The sequence below is a fragment of the Hippocampus zosterae genome, chromosome 1 (assembly GCF_025434085.1).
Source record: "Hippocampus zosterae strain Florida chromosome 1, ASM2543408v3, whole genome shotgun sequence".
NCBI lineage: Eukaryota > Metazoa > Chordata > Actinopteri > Syngnathiformes > Syngnathidae > Hippocampus > Hippocampus zosterae.
In genome coordinates, this window is record NC_067451.1 from 10,604,548 (window position 1) to 10,620,611 (window position 16,064).

At 45.4% G+C, this 16,064-nt stretch overlaps 2 protein-coding genes across 2 annotated transcripts; one reads left to right on the forward strand and one right to left on the reverse strand.

The window, feature by feature from the left end:
• Positions 1 to 407: 407 nt before the first annotated feature.
• On the reverse strand, positions 408 to 5,415 carry zic6 (zic family member 6). The gene is made up of 2 exons (XM_052068530.1): positions 3,031 to 5,415; positions 408 to 1,122 (listed from the first exon to the last, which is right to left on the reverse strand). The coding sequence occupies exons 1-2, from the start codon at positions 3,956 to 3,958 to the stop codon at positions 542 to 544; spliced, it is 1,509 nt and encodes a 502-aa protein (XP_051924490.1). The 5' UTR covers positions 3,959 to 5,415; the 3' UTR covers positions 408 to 541.
• Positions 5,416 to 10,704: 5,289 nt separating this feature from the next.
• Positions 10,705 to 15,287, forward strand: zic3 (zic family member 3 heterotaxy 1 (odd-paired homolog, Drosophila)). The gene is made up of 3 exons (XM_052068969.1): positions 10,705 to 12,108; positions 12,508 to 12,671; positions 12,846 to 15,287. Exons 1-3 carry the CDS (start codon positions 11,109 to 11,111, stop codon positions 13,026 to 13,028), a joined length of 1,347 nt encoding a protein of 448 aa, XP_051924929.1. The 5' UTR covers positions 10,705 to 11,108; the 3' UTR covers positions 13,029 to 15,287.
• Positions 15,288 to 16,064: the final 777 nt, after the last annotated feature.

Below are 16,064 nucleotides of genomic sequence, written 5' to 3' on the forward strand. Positions count from 1 at the left end.
CAACTGCCAAACTCCGATCGTCCTTTTTGTTGATAAAATGATTCTTTAAATTGCTCTCTATTTTTTTATCTTGGTCTTTTTATGATTGGAGGGATACTTTTGTGTTTTTATCAGGTGTATAACAAATAAAGATCTTCAATCTTAAAAGTCAGAAGTAGAGGAAAATAGTCAAAGTTCTTTAAACTATTTTTCCACATTATTTTCTAAATCTTGGGATTTAGTTCACAAAAATGCTATCCCTACACGATTAAGTGAAGCCAATTTGCAATTTTAGGCCAGATTTGAGGGGGGCGGGGCTTGGGGAGGGGGTCAGAATTTGCTTTAGTGGGCCTCACAAAATGATGCAAAGGGGCCAGAGCTGGCCCACGGGCTTCAGGTTTGACAACTTATATACACACACACACACACACATATATATATATATATATATATATATATATATATATATATATATATATGCGCTAGAGACAGTTTACCAATGTATGAAATTGAATTCTGCAGGTGTACCTAATGAAATGTCCGCTGCTCGTCAGACAAACGGTTAGGAGTCCACGCCACTGTGACACGTATACCACCCGTTGATGAAGCCTTTCTGGAAGTGCGGGGCTGATGGGAAAGTCCTGCACGAGGCGCTCTGGTGCTGGAAAGTGTGGCCGGTCTGGCTGCAGTGGTACTGGGCGGACTGGGCCCTGGGACCGCCTCCGCAGCTACCGGCGCTGTAGGAGCCTCTCTGGAGCAGCAGCGCGTCCAGCAGGGGCTGCGACCTGTTGTCGAAGCCGAGGGGGAGACGTGACCTCGAGTCGTCCGGACTCCCCGGGGACAAGGAGGTCACGTCCTGGATGGGGCTGAGCAGCGGGGACTCGGAGCCGGGATCGCCCGGATGCGAGTCGGCGGAACCAGCCGAACCAGAAGCGGCGTTGGCACCGCTCCGAGCGTCCCCGCTGCAGTGCAGCTTCATGTGCTTGCGCAGGGAGCTCGGGTGCGTGTAGCACTTGTCGCAGCCCCTCACTTTACACGTGTACGGCTTGTCGCTGGAGTGGACGTGCGAGTGTTTCTTGCGGTCACTGCTGTTGGCGAACCGCCGGTTGCAGCCGTCGAATTCGCATTTGAAAGGCTTTTCACCTGGACGTGCACATGGGGGGAGAAAGGGAGGCGGCGAGGTTAGACCCACTGCACAAGCCAGCATGACTGGCACCAGAGAAGTAATTATATCATGATAATTATCATGGTGTGGATTTCCTCCCTCGTGTTAAATAAGGCAGAAATAAATCCCCGTCTTCGTTGTAAGTGAATATCTAAGGTAATCAAACGTAAAGCATTGTTATTTTTTTTTAAAGACGGCTCCTCGGTTGTAGCCAATGTTTTGGCGGATTCGTGCAGCGTATCCCGAAGTCACCTTTCTTACTCGCCGCGCTTGTATTTACAAGACAATGCATCCTGATTTATAGAGCGCTTTCACAACGGCTGCAGCTGTAACAAAGCGTTTAACGAAACAGTGAACATGAAGTAAAATAATAAACACAAAACACATTATTATTATTATTATTACTTTTATTCTTATTATATCATCATCATTATATTTCAGCCTCGTCACATCCAAGCATCCCCAAAGGATGCTCGCAACAAGTGACAGAGTGACTTTCATTCGTAAATGTAGGTCAAATGGCATTGGTGCGTTTGCCTCGCGGTTGCCAGGGAGAATTATTGCAATGTGTGTGTTTTTTTCTCTTCCTTTTACTTCCTTCTTTTCTTGCACTGCACTGCACACATGGGCCAGATAATCATAAATACATATTCGGTTTCATAGATCCCTCCAAGTGAATGACTTTTATTGAAATAATAAAAACTAAAAAACGAGACAGTGAATGTACTTTCCAGATATAAGACTCACAGCATGGGGGGCAGGTCGTTAATTCCTGCTTTCATTAGGCAAACAATTTACGGGGGGAAGTCATAGCATATTTGTTTTACTAACCTCCTTGTTGTTATTGTTATTATTATTATGATTAATTAATTTTCATTATAATTATTATTACAATTATTATGATTCGCTGCATTGTGTGATTTTACGCTCACGGTAGCAGCTTCATTGATTTCAAATGGAGTTTTAAATCAAATATTTCAAAAGAAATCATGAAAATGAAGGCAATCGTCATCCACCGTTCTTGCAAGCGCTCGCATTAGTGGTGGTAGTGGTCGTAACAGTGGTAACAAATCATATTCTCAATCTAGTGTATATTTTCTGAATTATGACCCCCCACAACAGCGGCTTTATTGATGCCTTAATTATACAACAAAAATCCAACGATACAAAAAATATGGAGGCCAATACAATTTATTGATATCCAACTGGGATTGTGAATAAGGACGGCAAAATGATATTAAAATAGATCATTGTGATTACCAAAAAAAAGGGGGGGCCTTATAGGGGTAGACATACAACTGCGTCATTTTACATCACGTCTTCCTACGCGATGGGGCCTTCTATGTGCTGCCTCCTTGCCCACGCTGTCATGATGTCTCCCCTCTGATGTGCACACGAGGGTGGGGATGGTTCCTGGGAGGCACGCGCATCACGCGCGTAACGGCCACGTCACGAGCTCTCCGGTGTCCCGGGATTTATTTAATAATTTCACTTGAATGAAGTGGGAGCGCCCCCCCCCCTCACCCCCTGTCCTGCACAGACTATATATACGCAATAGTGACGCTCCGCTGCTCTACTCGTTCATGCAGCTGCATGGCCGCGAGAATTAATAATCATCATCATCATCATCATCATATGAATCATTAAAGAAGAATCGTGGCCTCCAAGTGTGGGCCGCGGGGTCACTATTTGGCACGTCCACGATAATAAACATTTATGCTGCACGAGGGGCCCTAAAAAAGTGCAGCGAAATGCTGTTTGCCTCACAGCATCTAATGACTTAATAGTTTCCTAAACGAATAAATAAGCAGTTTAGAACCAACGGAGAGCCATACGCAAAGTTTGTTGTGAAAATTCAAACATTGCGTCAAAGTGCTCCAACGAACCTGTGTGCGTCCTCTTGTGGATTTTGAGGTTTTCCGATCTGGCGAAGAACTTCTCGCAGCCGTGGAAGGGGCACGGGAAGGGCTTCTCCCCGGTGTGGACCCTGACGTGGTTGACCAGCTTGTATTTGGCTTTGAAGGGCTTCCCGTCGCGGGCGCACCTCTCCCACTGGCACACGTACTCGGCCTGCTCCGCTCCGCCGACGTGCTCCACGGTCACATGGCTGACCAGCTCGTACATGGTCCCGAAGGCTCTGGAGCACGGCGCCGCCTTGCCGCCGGGCCCGTCCGACGAGCTCCACTCGCACACCAGCTCGCTCTTGACTTTGGCGCACCTGAGGAGCTCGTCGCCTCCGCCTCCGGCGCGGTGCGCGAAGGGCTTGTAGAGCCCCAGCAGCTGCGTGACGAGCTGCCGGCCGCCCCCCTTGGGAGTCACGGCGCCCCCGTACGGGTGTCCACGGGTGAGAAGGTCCCCAGGTAGACTCAGCATCATCTGTCCGGGCTCGCTTCCGGAGGCCTGCTCCTGGAAGCCGCATGCAAAAAAGGCGCCGGCTCTGGCGTCCCTGCAGCCGGCCAAGTCGCGGTAGCGCGTCATCCCGCCATGCTGGTTCCCCCGTGACGATGCCAGCTGGTCGGTGCCCGGTGGCATGCCGCCTCCGAGGAGGAAGCCCCTGGGGCCGCTGTGCTCTAAGTAGCCCGGCTCGGCAAAGCGGGGGAGCGAGTGGTCAGCGTAAGCGCTGGACTTCGCCTCGGGGTAGTCTCGCGAAGAGTGCGAGGGGCAGAGTTTTAAGGAAGTGCCAGTGGGGAGTCCCGTGTGCTCCCCTGCCAAAGGTGGCAGCGCCACGCTGGGTTCGCCGCTCCTCTCCCCGGGGTTGAGAGGGCAGCCGCTGAACCGAGCCAGGCTTGTCATGTTTGGGTGCAAAGTTTGCATGCGGCGAATTGGGGAGATTTTTTTTTCCTTTTGGAGGAAAGGAAAAAAAACTCCCAAATAAACAAACACACAACGCGGGACAGCAGCTTTCAAAATATCTGCTCCCAAATTGCCTTTTGATCATCTGCATGTGAAATTGTTGGCCGTGAACTTCGCTGCGGAAAGACGCACCGGAGTGCTCATAGTTGCCGCGAGTCCCATCCCGCCTCACTTTTCTTTTGCCCTCTTGATTTGTGCCAATAACCGTGGTAGTAAAAGTGCCCCCGCAAACAGGCCACGGCGCAAAATATAAAAGCACAGCAGGCAGAGCGGCTTTTTTAAATGGGAGCTTTGGGATTGGCTGGAATGCGCCGTGATTGACAGCCACTGGGGTCTGTTTAAAAAAAAAAAAGGGTTGGGGCGGTCTGCACAACGCGGGCGCTCGCTGCACGACACCCTTTTCAAATCGAGCAGAGAAAATGCTTTGAAAAGTGCCAGCAATACTCCCAAATATTGCTCGGGGCGCTTTTCTTGGCCCACCAAGATAAACCGGCAGTGCACAAGAAGAAAAACGTTCATCACCTGCAAAGTCCGCTGATTGATTACGACTGCAGCAAAACACAAGACAATTGCAGTCCCACGTCTGAGTTGGTTTTTAATTCCTCTGGAAATATTACCCACGACCCCCCGCTCTCCCCCCTCCAAAAACACACACAAAAAAAGAAAAAGAACGAAAGAAAGAAAGAAAAAGGCACCGTGCGTCCAGGATGATTACCGTCAACTTCTGATTGGAATTCCAGATTTTCAAAACGTGGAAAGTTGTACAAACCGCGAGCTCAGTGTTTTCTACACTCGTGTTTGTTTTTTTTGTTTTGTTTTTTTTACGGAACAAAATACGGAAAGTATTTAATGCAACACGTTTGAGGCCTGTGCTGCACAATCATTCAACTCATTAATAACCATGAAAGGTGCGACTTGCTTCTTGCTGCAGCTCGGTTCTATAAAAATGCAAATGAGCTCACGTGGCAAACTCGCTTTCCAACTATTTCACTTGCACAAACATTGCATTTATACACGCACAGATTTTTTTTTAAATATTGATTTGTTCTACAACGAATATAAACTCAAAACATGAATCCCACTGTCCTGCAGCAGGCAGCACTGACATTTTTATGGTACATGATAAACACGAGCCTTTATGCTGACGTCATCTGCGGAGGTTCCTCAACAGTGACAAAGCCAAAATCACAAGCGGGGGGGCCACAAAATTATGACAGAAGTGACAGGAATCAACTGCCGGTGCAGGTCAACCTTTGACCCCGTGTATTTCCGAAAATGAGTCGAGGTTGAAGGTCATTGAAGGGCAATAAAGGCAAAGGTTTCAATCTGCCTTTCTTTGGGTTTAAAAGAAACGCAAATGACACAAAATAAATAAACATGGTTCATCTTTTGGCATTGGATTGAGTGAAAAAAAACATGACATTTATATTGACTTATATTATATGTGACTATATATTTATATAGAATTATTATATATTGACAAACGCATATATGTATCTAAAATCAGCCATAGCATGCTCACTACATTAATTCATCTCTTTGCAAGTTTAATAATTGATGAATGGACAAAACTGCAAGACTAAGTAATCATTTGTGCCGTGCTTTGAACAGACACACAGGTGTACATTAAAATTACAAAAATATAACCGAAACATGGTTCCCAACTTCATTTATTCCCCACGCATCGCATAAAGCAACGTCAAAGTATCGTTTCAGATTTTTAGACAAGCCCGTGCGATTTTTATCACCTGTTTGTATTTGAACAAATGCCACGCTTTCCATGGCGATTCGTTGTGAGACAGGCCACATCGAGTCTTTTGTGATTTTAAATATGTGCCTCACCTCAATGATTAATGGTGTCACATCCAAAGGGAGCAAAAATCAGTGGTGGGGCAGTGACAATATGTCAAACGGATGACAAAGAACACACGCCGGTGTTTTTTGCAATATATGAACACGTCTCATTCATGGGAGGTTCTTTTTTTTTTTGGGAGAAAGACAGAGAGGCTCCCATGGGGGCCATATTAAATTTATGAAAAAAAGACCATCAAACTAGCTCACAAAATATTGAATTTCATGGGCAATTTTGGTCACTACGTTTCCAGGCTCTTTTTTTTAATAACACTTCCTCTGGTTTTATTTGTATTTACAATTGGATGACCGGCCAAGGCCAAATGCTGTCATGGACTGTTTATGGCCCACAGGTTGCAGGTTCACCCCCGCCCCCCTGCTCTAATGAACCAAAGCCTGCATCCTTTTTCGAATATAAATCATTTTAGAGAATTTGACCTTGACTTGCCTCGCGTTTGTGTCCGACATCTTATTATTGAGTGGTCATGGATGTAGTTAGTATTATTGTGTGTGTGTGTGTGTGTGTGTGTGTGTATACATTTATAGGTAGGGGTGTCCACTTGGAGACAGATGCTTCGATAAATCAAGCGAGAGCTGCCTAATTTCACTACATCAGTGAGTGTCAAAACTTCCAAGTAATACCTGGAATACTTTCTTTAGCTCTCCACATAAACATGACCGTCATCAAAATTGAGTACAGTAGTGTAGTAGGCCCAAGTGTTCATCAAAATATCAGGCACATTTTATTCCTAAAAAGTAGATTTAATACTTCGGGTACCCTATGCAGTTTGAAGATGAACCCCACATTTGAATGTTGTTAGACTAATAGCATACTTAGCAATGTCGTTTCAAATTAGTCACAATAGCAATAAAAATAGAAAAGCAAATGCATTTGCTCGGAATTTGTTTTTTTTTTCTTTATGTCTGTGTAAATTCTCAGTCATCCAGCTCACAGAACCCATAAATCGAGGCAATTGGATTATGATTACTGTCAATATCAATGAGTCAGTAGATTACAGTTTTTGATCAATCTGATGAAAACATTTAAACATCTGTCAGAAAAATGATTTTTTTTAATTGACAGTGCAGAAGCAAACTCATAATGTTTCAGCTACTGGTTTGGTTTTCTAACAGCTGTCAGAAATATGTCAAAAATGTTGAGAATTGTTTTGTAATGAAAAAGCAGATGATTGCAAATGTCTCATTTTGGGGGCGGCGGGGCGGGGGGCAACAGAAATGAGAGAATATTTTCAATTCCGAGAATATGAACACTATGTAGCTGGTCTCCACTTGATTCATCCACAACGAGAGTCGTCGATGATGCGATTCATTGTCACACCTCGAAATAAATACTAAAAAACAAAGAGTTGTGAAAGCTCAAACGCAACTGTTATGAACTTCAAAGTACAACACAGCGGCCCTGCGCTTGCTGTGCAAGCCCGCATGCCACACTTTGAGAATCCCTGCGCTTCACCAAATGTACACACAGCATGTGTGTCATACATGACGACAGCTGCGCACACATGGTAGCATGACTCTTGGATAAGTGTGATAGCCTGCTTACACACGAATCCACTGAGAACAAGCAGTGACAAAGCACATCATAATGCATGCATGGTGTACTCCAATAGAAAAAGTCAACTCATGACAAGGTAGTCCAAGCACCATTGTTTATGCTCAGGACACCTGACTCATCATCTTAAAAAATGTGATGAAGTGATAAACAGGCCCCACGTATACCAAATGACAGCCTAGTGTTTAAAAAAATAACGAAATAAAAAATGGTGAATTTGGCCAAAGCACAACTAGCTTTGGAGGTTGGTGGTGGAGACAATAAGACAGGATGCAAATGTGGCATGCTAAATGACTGTACGAAAAAAAATCAAGTGAGCCATTATGGCATCATAATTTTGCTGAGATATTGTAGGAAATCCATCGTGCTTTGAAGGAGAGCGCGAACAAGACAACAATTCCGGGAGTGGATTAGGCAGCCCAACAACAAAAACATGCATACAGTCAACCCAACAATACAACGAATGGAACATTGCATTCGTTCGGCAGTACAGTTCTGCATACGCAGTGTCTGCATTGAGAGAAAGATGAAGAGCATCGTGCACATGAAGTCACTTGACTCTTTATGATGGGAACCCAATGAGAGCCAAGAATATACTCCACAAAGACAATTAGACTCCATTTTGATTCACACAAATTCAGATATTGGCAAATATTTCACTATGTGTTTATTATGGTGACAATTGTACTGTATATATATATATACGGTATATATATATATTACCCCTATTGGGCATGCAATACCCAAGAGTTTTTGCAATCAGCAATCCAGTCTACCGCCATAATTGTAATTGAAAAATCAATTCATGTAATTCAAGTCTATCTAAATGCTTTTTATTTTTTTAGATATGCAAGTTCTTTTGAATCATCCAAGCACAGCTTTTGCGACAACAAAACATACAAAAAGCACACACATCAATTTTATAAAGCAAAAAATAATAATAATAATCATTCCAAAGTATCTATTTCTTCTACTGAATGCACTCCACTACAGTCTACTGTAAACGCAATACAAAATGCGGCTTTACCATTGAATTGCAGCAGCATGCATGGATGGATGGGCGTACTTGCCCTCTCACGTGAGTTGTGTTCTAGATTATTGCACCACTGCAATATTGTCATCGTATGGCACGGCGCGCATGCTCAGTGGCAAACAGATTATGTTATAACCAATGAGGCACCCCCACAAACGGCCGGGCGATGAGGTAATCCGGAGCCGAGATAACAAAATAATCAAATTATACACAGCACACCCATGGTAAGAACATTATATAATATTACACATGATATAATTAGTACAGTTGCTGCATGCTGAAATAATGGGAAAGTCCTTTAATCTGGGGAAGGGAATTAAAATATTAAAGGGAAATATTCCATTTTAAAAATGGACAGAATATTAATTAATTGAAAAGGAGAGGCAAAATGTCAGAGCATGTTCATATGTATATCTTTGTTTTTAACGTTCTGAAAATGTAAGACCTGAGTGAGTTACATTTGAATTTTTATTGTCAGAAAGAGCAAAATCTATCACATTTAATAAGTCTACATGAGCCGTGCTCGTCGGGCACGTCTTGTTTCGGTTTGTCGCTCCTTCCAAAAGCCATATATTTTTTCCCCTCCTAACGTTTATTCTCCCTTGGAGCGAGAGCGAGCGTGGCCTCGTGAACGCGCACGGCCAACAAGGCAATAAAATATGGAGGAGAAACGAGGAGAACTTAAACAGCTTGCTCGTCACTCGTCGAGGGTTCAAAAAAGGTCGCCGTAAATCTCGCGCGGCGAACTCAACGATTGTGCGCATGCACGACGACGCGCGGGAGAGTGGCTGGGGAAGCAAGCGTGAGCGTGTGTGTGTGTGTGTGCGTGTGTTTGTGTGCGTGTGCGTGCGCGCGCCCGTGTGTGTGCGTGTGTGTGTGTGTTTGTGTGCGTGCGCGCGCGCCCGTGTGTGTGCGTGTGTGTGCTACGTTCTCAGTTTTTTTGCTCCAGGTTTTGCAGTTTTTGTGCGAAAATGCCGCAAAGTGTCAACTTCGAGCATACAAACAGGCCTAAACTATGTTCACACACACGCGTGGCAAAAAATAATGATCCCGCATGCAGCCCCGCCCCTCGAGGCAAAACAACTACTGTACATATATCACGCATGCTGCCTTCGCCGTCATGCAGAAAAGTCAGACAACTCACCTCTTCTGTGTAATATGAGTGTGGGGGGTGCTGGAAAAAGTTGAGGAGAGTGGATGGATGGATGATGATGGGATGATGGGATGAGATTTTAGAAGAGTTTTTTTGAGGGGGAGAGTTGTACAGACAAAGTCTCTTTATAAAATAAAGAATGTGAGGAGCTCCTTCCTGGGATAGATTGCGAGTGTATGTGTGTATGGGGCATAAGGGGAGGGTGCTGTTTGGAAGGGGGGGGGGGGGGGGGCTTGTGAAAGGCTCGCCGGTTAAAAAGCGCCGCTTGAAGCACTCAACGCGTCTCTGAACTTGATCAGATTGTAAGCGTCCAGCAGAGAGTCAGCAGTATTCCTCTGAAACATGCTCAGTTTTTTACGGCGCCCCCCCTCCAAAAACTCAGGATATTACGATTACTGCCATCTTTCTGTCTGCCTTTTATCCCCCCAACACACACACACACACACAAACACTGACAAAAACCCTCCCTTCAGCACCCCCTCCTTCAGTCTTACACCCTTTTGAGATTGTCTTTCAAAAAAACACCAACTCCCACTCCCAAAACCGCTAAAACTGCATAATGAAAGCCGCAATTTGGAATTATGCCAGAAATATCAAGTTTATAGATAGATAGATAGATAGATAGATAGATAGATAGATAGATAGATAGATAGATAGATAGATAGATAGATAGATAGATAGATAGATAGATAGATAGATAGATAGATAGATAGATAGATAGATAGATAGATAGATAGATAGATAGATTAAAAGTTATGTGAAAAAGTCTCATTTCAGACCGTCCCTGAAGGCAACACCTGATTCGATTAGCTGGTTTTAAAACATGAGATAGCTAGTTTTTCATTCTTCATTTCAATTCACGCGCTTTGTCTCGCGTGCTCTCCATCCTGTTACGCAACAGGGTTAACGTCCACAAGTTGAAGTAACTCGGGGGTTGATGGCGTCCAAGTTGGGTTCGAGCTGCGCGTTCCCCCCCCACTGGCGCTCGAAGCAGCAAAGGCTCGTATTTACCTGCAAAATAACGCCGGCGAGAGCCAATCAAAAGGAGGCAGCTGAGACGAGCTGCCACCCTCAATAGGCAACGCTGCCAATCAAAGGAAATCCGGCCAATTAGCGGCCTGGCTGAGAATCACGTGTGAGGTGGGAAGTCGGCCCGCGATTGGCTGGTGTAGCACTGCCTCCGGAGTTCATTTATGTTCTGGGAGTGAGTGATTGACTTTATCAGTCCAAGGACATCATCCGCCTGGAAAAGGGGGGAAGTTTGATCCTCGTTCTCACGGAGCGCGCTCAACGGGAGTTTTGCAAATTCCTCCCAACTCTCGAGAAGGATTCTTCCCCGTTTTCGGGGTGCTCATTTTTTTGGGGGGGGGTCGATTTTTTTTCTGTACGGTGCGGCAAATCTCGGCGCAGCGCTTGCAGCTTGCGCAATCCGCTAAACTGGATTTTAAATTTATTTCCTCTTAAGTTTTTTTTTTTTTGCCCCCTCACCCCTCCCACGTACATGACTATGCTTCTCGATAGCGGTCCGCAGTTCGCGTCGCTAGGAGTGGGCGGCTTCGGAGCACCAAGGCACCACGACATCGGCAACAGGGACGCGAGCCTGGGACTCAACCCGTTCAGCGAGTCCTCGCATACGGCGGCGTTCAAAATCAGCCCCGTGGGCCACGACATCACCTCTGGTCAGACTTCAGCCTTCACTCCGCAAGCCGGCGGCTATGCGGCGGCCCTGGGACACGCGCACGGCGGCCAGGTGGGCTCGTACGGCGGGGGGCCGTTCAACTCCACGCGGGACTTTCTCTTTCGGAACCGCAGCGTCGGGGAGTCGGCCGCGCCGAGCGCGCAGCACGGGCTGTTCGCAGCCTCCGCCGGGAGCCTCCACGGGCCGCCGGGGATCGCGGATAACCCGGGACATCTGCTCTTCCCCGGACTCCACGAGCAGGGGGTGAGCCACTCGTCGCCGAGCGGTCACGTGGTCAACAGCCAGATGCATCTAGGCCTGCGCGGAGATATCTTCGGGCGAGCCGACCCGTACCGGCCGGTGGCCAGTCCGCGCGCAGACCCGTACGGCGCGGCGGCCGCGCAGCTGCACAACTACAACCACCCCATCAACATGAACATGGGCATGAATGTACCCAGCCACCACGGGCCGGGGGCCTTCTTTCGCTACATGCGGCAGCCTATCAAGCAAGAACTGTCGTGCAAGTGGATAGACGAGCACCAGATGAACAGACCCAAAAAGACGTGCGACAGGACGTTTAGCACCATGCACGAAATGGTCACGCACGTTTCCATGGAGCACGTCGGCGGGCCCGAGCAGAGCAACCACATCTGCTTCTGGGAGGACTGCCCCCGGGAGGGAAAGTCTTTTAAGGCCAAGTACAAACTCGTCAACCACATCCGAGTGCACACGGGCGAGAAGCCCTTCCCGTGCCCTTTCCCGGGCTGTGGGAAAATATTCGCCCGCTCGGAGAACTTGAAAATCCACAAAAGAACGCACACGGGTAAGGCCAATAGACCGCGCAAAGTGCGCGTTTGTGCAAAGTTGTGTGTTGTTGGAACGTGAGCGTGCGTCAAGCGCGCGCGAGTGCGGTCCACTCGTGTGCGTGCACAGTTGGAGTGGAGTTGTAAACTGTTGCTTCACTGTTGACTAAAGTGAGAGTAGACGCGATGAATAAATAAAAGCTGACGGAAGCAGCGTTTAGCCCAGTTGTGCAGCCAAAAATGTAGGTTACGCTGTTATATAATAACGCTGCGCGTGTGCCGGTTGTGCGCGCGTGCACGCGAGTGTGTGCGCGCGGCTGTATCTGTGCGCTTGTGTGTGTGTCTGATCGCGTGGCCATCTACTGTACATGACTTGCGTACGCCTGTCCCCCCCCAACCCCCCACCCCCTGGTCGTCAGGTGAGAAGCCGTTCAAGTGCGAATTCGACGGCTGTGACCGCCGTTTCGCCAACAGCAGCGACCGGAAGAAGCACATGCACGTGCACACGTCGGACAAGCCGTACATCTGCAAAGTGTGCGACAAGTCCTACACGCACCCCAGCTCTCTCAGGAAACACATGAAGGTAATTAACGTCTTCATTAGACACGTTAGCGCGCGCTGACGCAGCGCGCACGCAAGTAACGCTTCTTCAATAGCCCGTCCCCCTTTTTTTGGAGGGGGGGGGGGTCACCTTTAGTTTACCGCTTACTTAATGCAATTCAGTTCAAAACTTTGGTTTGATTTCTCCCCTCCGAAGGTTCACGAGTCCCAAGGGTCCGAGTCGTCCCCGGCAGCAAGTTCCGGATATGAGTCGTCCACACCCCCGGTTCTGGGCTCGGCCTCCAGCGAAGACCCGACAAAAACGCCCCCGTCAACCGTGCAAAACACAAACGGACACAGCGAAGGGTTGGCGCCGAACTTTAACGAATGGTACGTTTGAAGGGGGAGAACAAGGAAGTGGCTGAACTTCGACGAGCGAGGATGTGGAATTTAAAACAACTAAGACTTTTCCTGACCACACACACGCACAGACACACGCACACACACACAAGCATCCGCGAAGAAAACGGGACAAGCAGGAGCAAGCAAATGGGCCAAGTCCGAGCTCAGGATTACTCAAGTTGGACATTTTTATTCAGCGGTTTGGAGAGATTCAAATGAAAATAAATGGGAAAAGAGAAGACGTTCTCAGATTACGTCATGTTGTTGTTGTTGTTTTTTGTTTGTTTCCCTTTTTAGTTTAAAAAAAGGTTTCAGGAAATGATTTATTTTTCATTTTATGTATTTTCTCAAAATTTTATTTAAAAATGAAAAGAATAAAAAAGGGAGAATTATTTCACTCTGTTTTATATTATTAAAAAAAATAAGGGTGGCAGGCAGCAACTGTTGTGTCGCCCCTTCAAATGATTGTTGGAACTTCAGTCTTAAGAAAACGTGCCAAAGTCCTTTTTTGTCATGAACTTGAACACAGTTAAAAAGGTAACAAAAGACAAAAAAAAATCATAAATAAATATTATACTCGTGAATGTATTTCCTTGTTTGATGGGGTCGAATCTGTTGTCATCGTCCGTTTTTTGGGTGGAGAAAAACAATGTGGTATTAGGTTACGATTGTTGCCGTTGAATATAATAACGTTGCCTTTTGTTAATATGCCGTTGTAAATACATATCCATGATGCCATATTTATCAATTTGTAATTTAATTATGGGTATACGTTCCGGGGTAGAAAAATGATATTTATGGAAATGTTTTGTTTTTTCTAACAACTGTACAGTTTGGGCTCAGCTTCACTACAATAACAAAAAGCTCCAACATGGTGATTGTATCCTTTTGTCTTTTCCTTTCTTTTATTTTGAATTTTTTAACCAGTAGGCCTACACGTGTCTTATTTGCATCGAATAATAAATAGTCTATATGGATGGATATTATGGATTTGTCTATATATGATGCAAGATATTCCCCATCACTTCTATATTTTCTTTATGAGACCATTGACATGTACATGTGACCTTGGAGGAGGGAGTTAAACTGGGAAGCTATAAAACGCGTGTGTGGATATCTTTATTTGGGAGGGGGGCGGGGAGGGGGGGTTGCCAATTTTGAACTTTGCTTTTGTATCTTTTACTTTTATAGAATCAGACATAGACGTCAAATCTGTAGCATTAAAAAACGCCTATTGCACTCTTTGTATTACAGACGAGTGTATGCCGATTTCCAAATCAAGGTGACAGAATTTCTAAATCGGGATTCCCGACCCAAATAAACTCGTCCAATCATGGTTTATTCCTCCTTTCACGAATAGTTCCAGCAGTGTCTTTGTGCAAGTACGTTGTTAAATGTGTGCATCGGCAACATTGGAACTGTCACAAGAAAAAATAATAATAAAACAAAAAAAAAACGTTTTTTTTTGTCTGTCAGCCTGAATTGTTTTAAACGTAAATTTTCCGTGGATAACTAAGCGTATTGTCTGTTGTTGTGTTTGCATATAGAGCAGTTTGATGATGCCCGTTTAAAAAAATGTGTGAGTAACTTGTCAAAATGGCATTTTTTTGTGTTGAAAAAAAATCTAGTGAAAGGAATTTTAGATCTATGTGGGACTTTTTTTTGAGGGGTTTCAAAAAGAGTTACAGCATTGCATTGTAACCTATTCTCAAGAATTAAATATGCAGACACAAAGTATATTGTGAGAACAATTTCAGACCACCAGCACTAACTTTGAAAATAAAATGTACAAAAAAAACGGTACCTCGTGACAGTGATATATGAAATACGTTTATTTAATTAAATAATTTAAGGAGAATATGTTTTATATGCTATTTTCTATACCTTAATTTCAAACGCTAACTAGTTTTTCTTACGCCCGCCCTTCATCCACATAGCAAAAAAAGTACAAATAGCGTCTGTATGAAACAAATAAACAAAAAAAAAATACCCAGCGAGAATGTGATGTTGTAACACTTTCTTGAAGATATGGGTCACATTCCGACGAGGAGGAGAAAAAAAATGTTTTCGTCAAATGTGTCACTGTGCCACACTGAGGCAAAGCAAATGTTTTAAGAGCAGGCCCACGCCAATGCCTTAGCCTGTATTAATACAAAAATCGCTCCCTTGTTTTTAAAGGCCACTGTGTATTGTTTTCTTGTAAGACATCAAATGTGATTTTTTTGGGGACTGGAATTAAAAGAAAACCTTCTGCAAACGAGCCTTCCCAGTGACTATTTTCCTGTTCGTTATTATGAAGCCGAATGAAGTCAAGACTGAAAGGAATCACTTGAACTTGACACCAAGGGAGGCGCCATCTTGGTGTCTTCTCTCGCATTTAATCATCGTGGCGTGACACACGGTTCGTTTCACGTGAAAGTTGGACACGCGTGAAAAGTTGGTATTTATTTATTTTTGGTCTCTCTTTGGAATTTGTTTTCAATATTAAAAGCGAGAGGGTTGGCCGTGGTTGTAACGTGTTGGGAAGGCGGGCAAATGAGGACACTGTGTGACCGTCAAAGGAGGTGTGTGTGTGTGTGTGTTGCCGAAAGTCTCTCACCCACCCCCATGCCCCCGAATGGGGTTTCCTCATTTGCTCGCTGCAAAACTAGAAAAAACAACAACAACAAACAAACAAATGAACACGTGGTGATAGTTTTGACTTAAACAGAGCTTTGTTTTTCTTGAAAAAAAAATCGTAGTGCATCAACACCAGCATCCTCCCCAGCCATCTTTGGAGACTGATTCAGATTTTCCTCCCCACGTTTGCGCAAGCGCGATCATTCCTTTGATTTCTTTTCTTTCAGCCCCCCTTACACCCTACCCCCACCACCCCAGCTCGTCTAGTCGCGCATTTCAAGTTCCCCCTCTCAGATGCTGTGACGTCAATGAAAGAGACCCGGCTTGCCAAGAGAGAGAGAGAGAGAGAGAGAGAGAGAAAGCGACAATGGATGGATGCGTTTTCACGCACGCGTCAACGTTACGTTTGTTTACG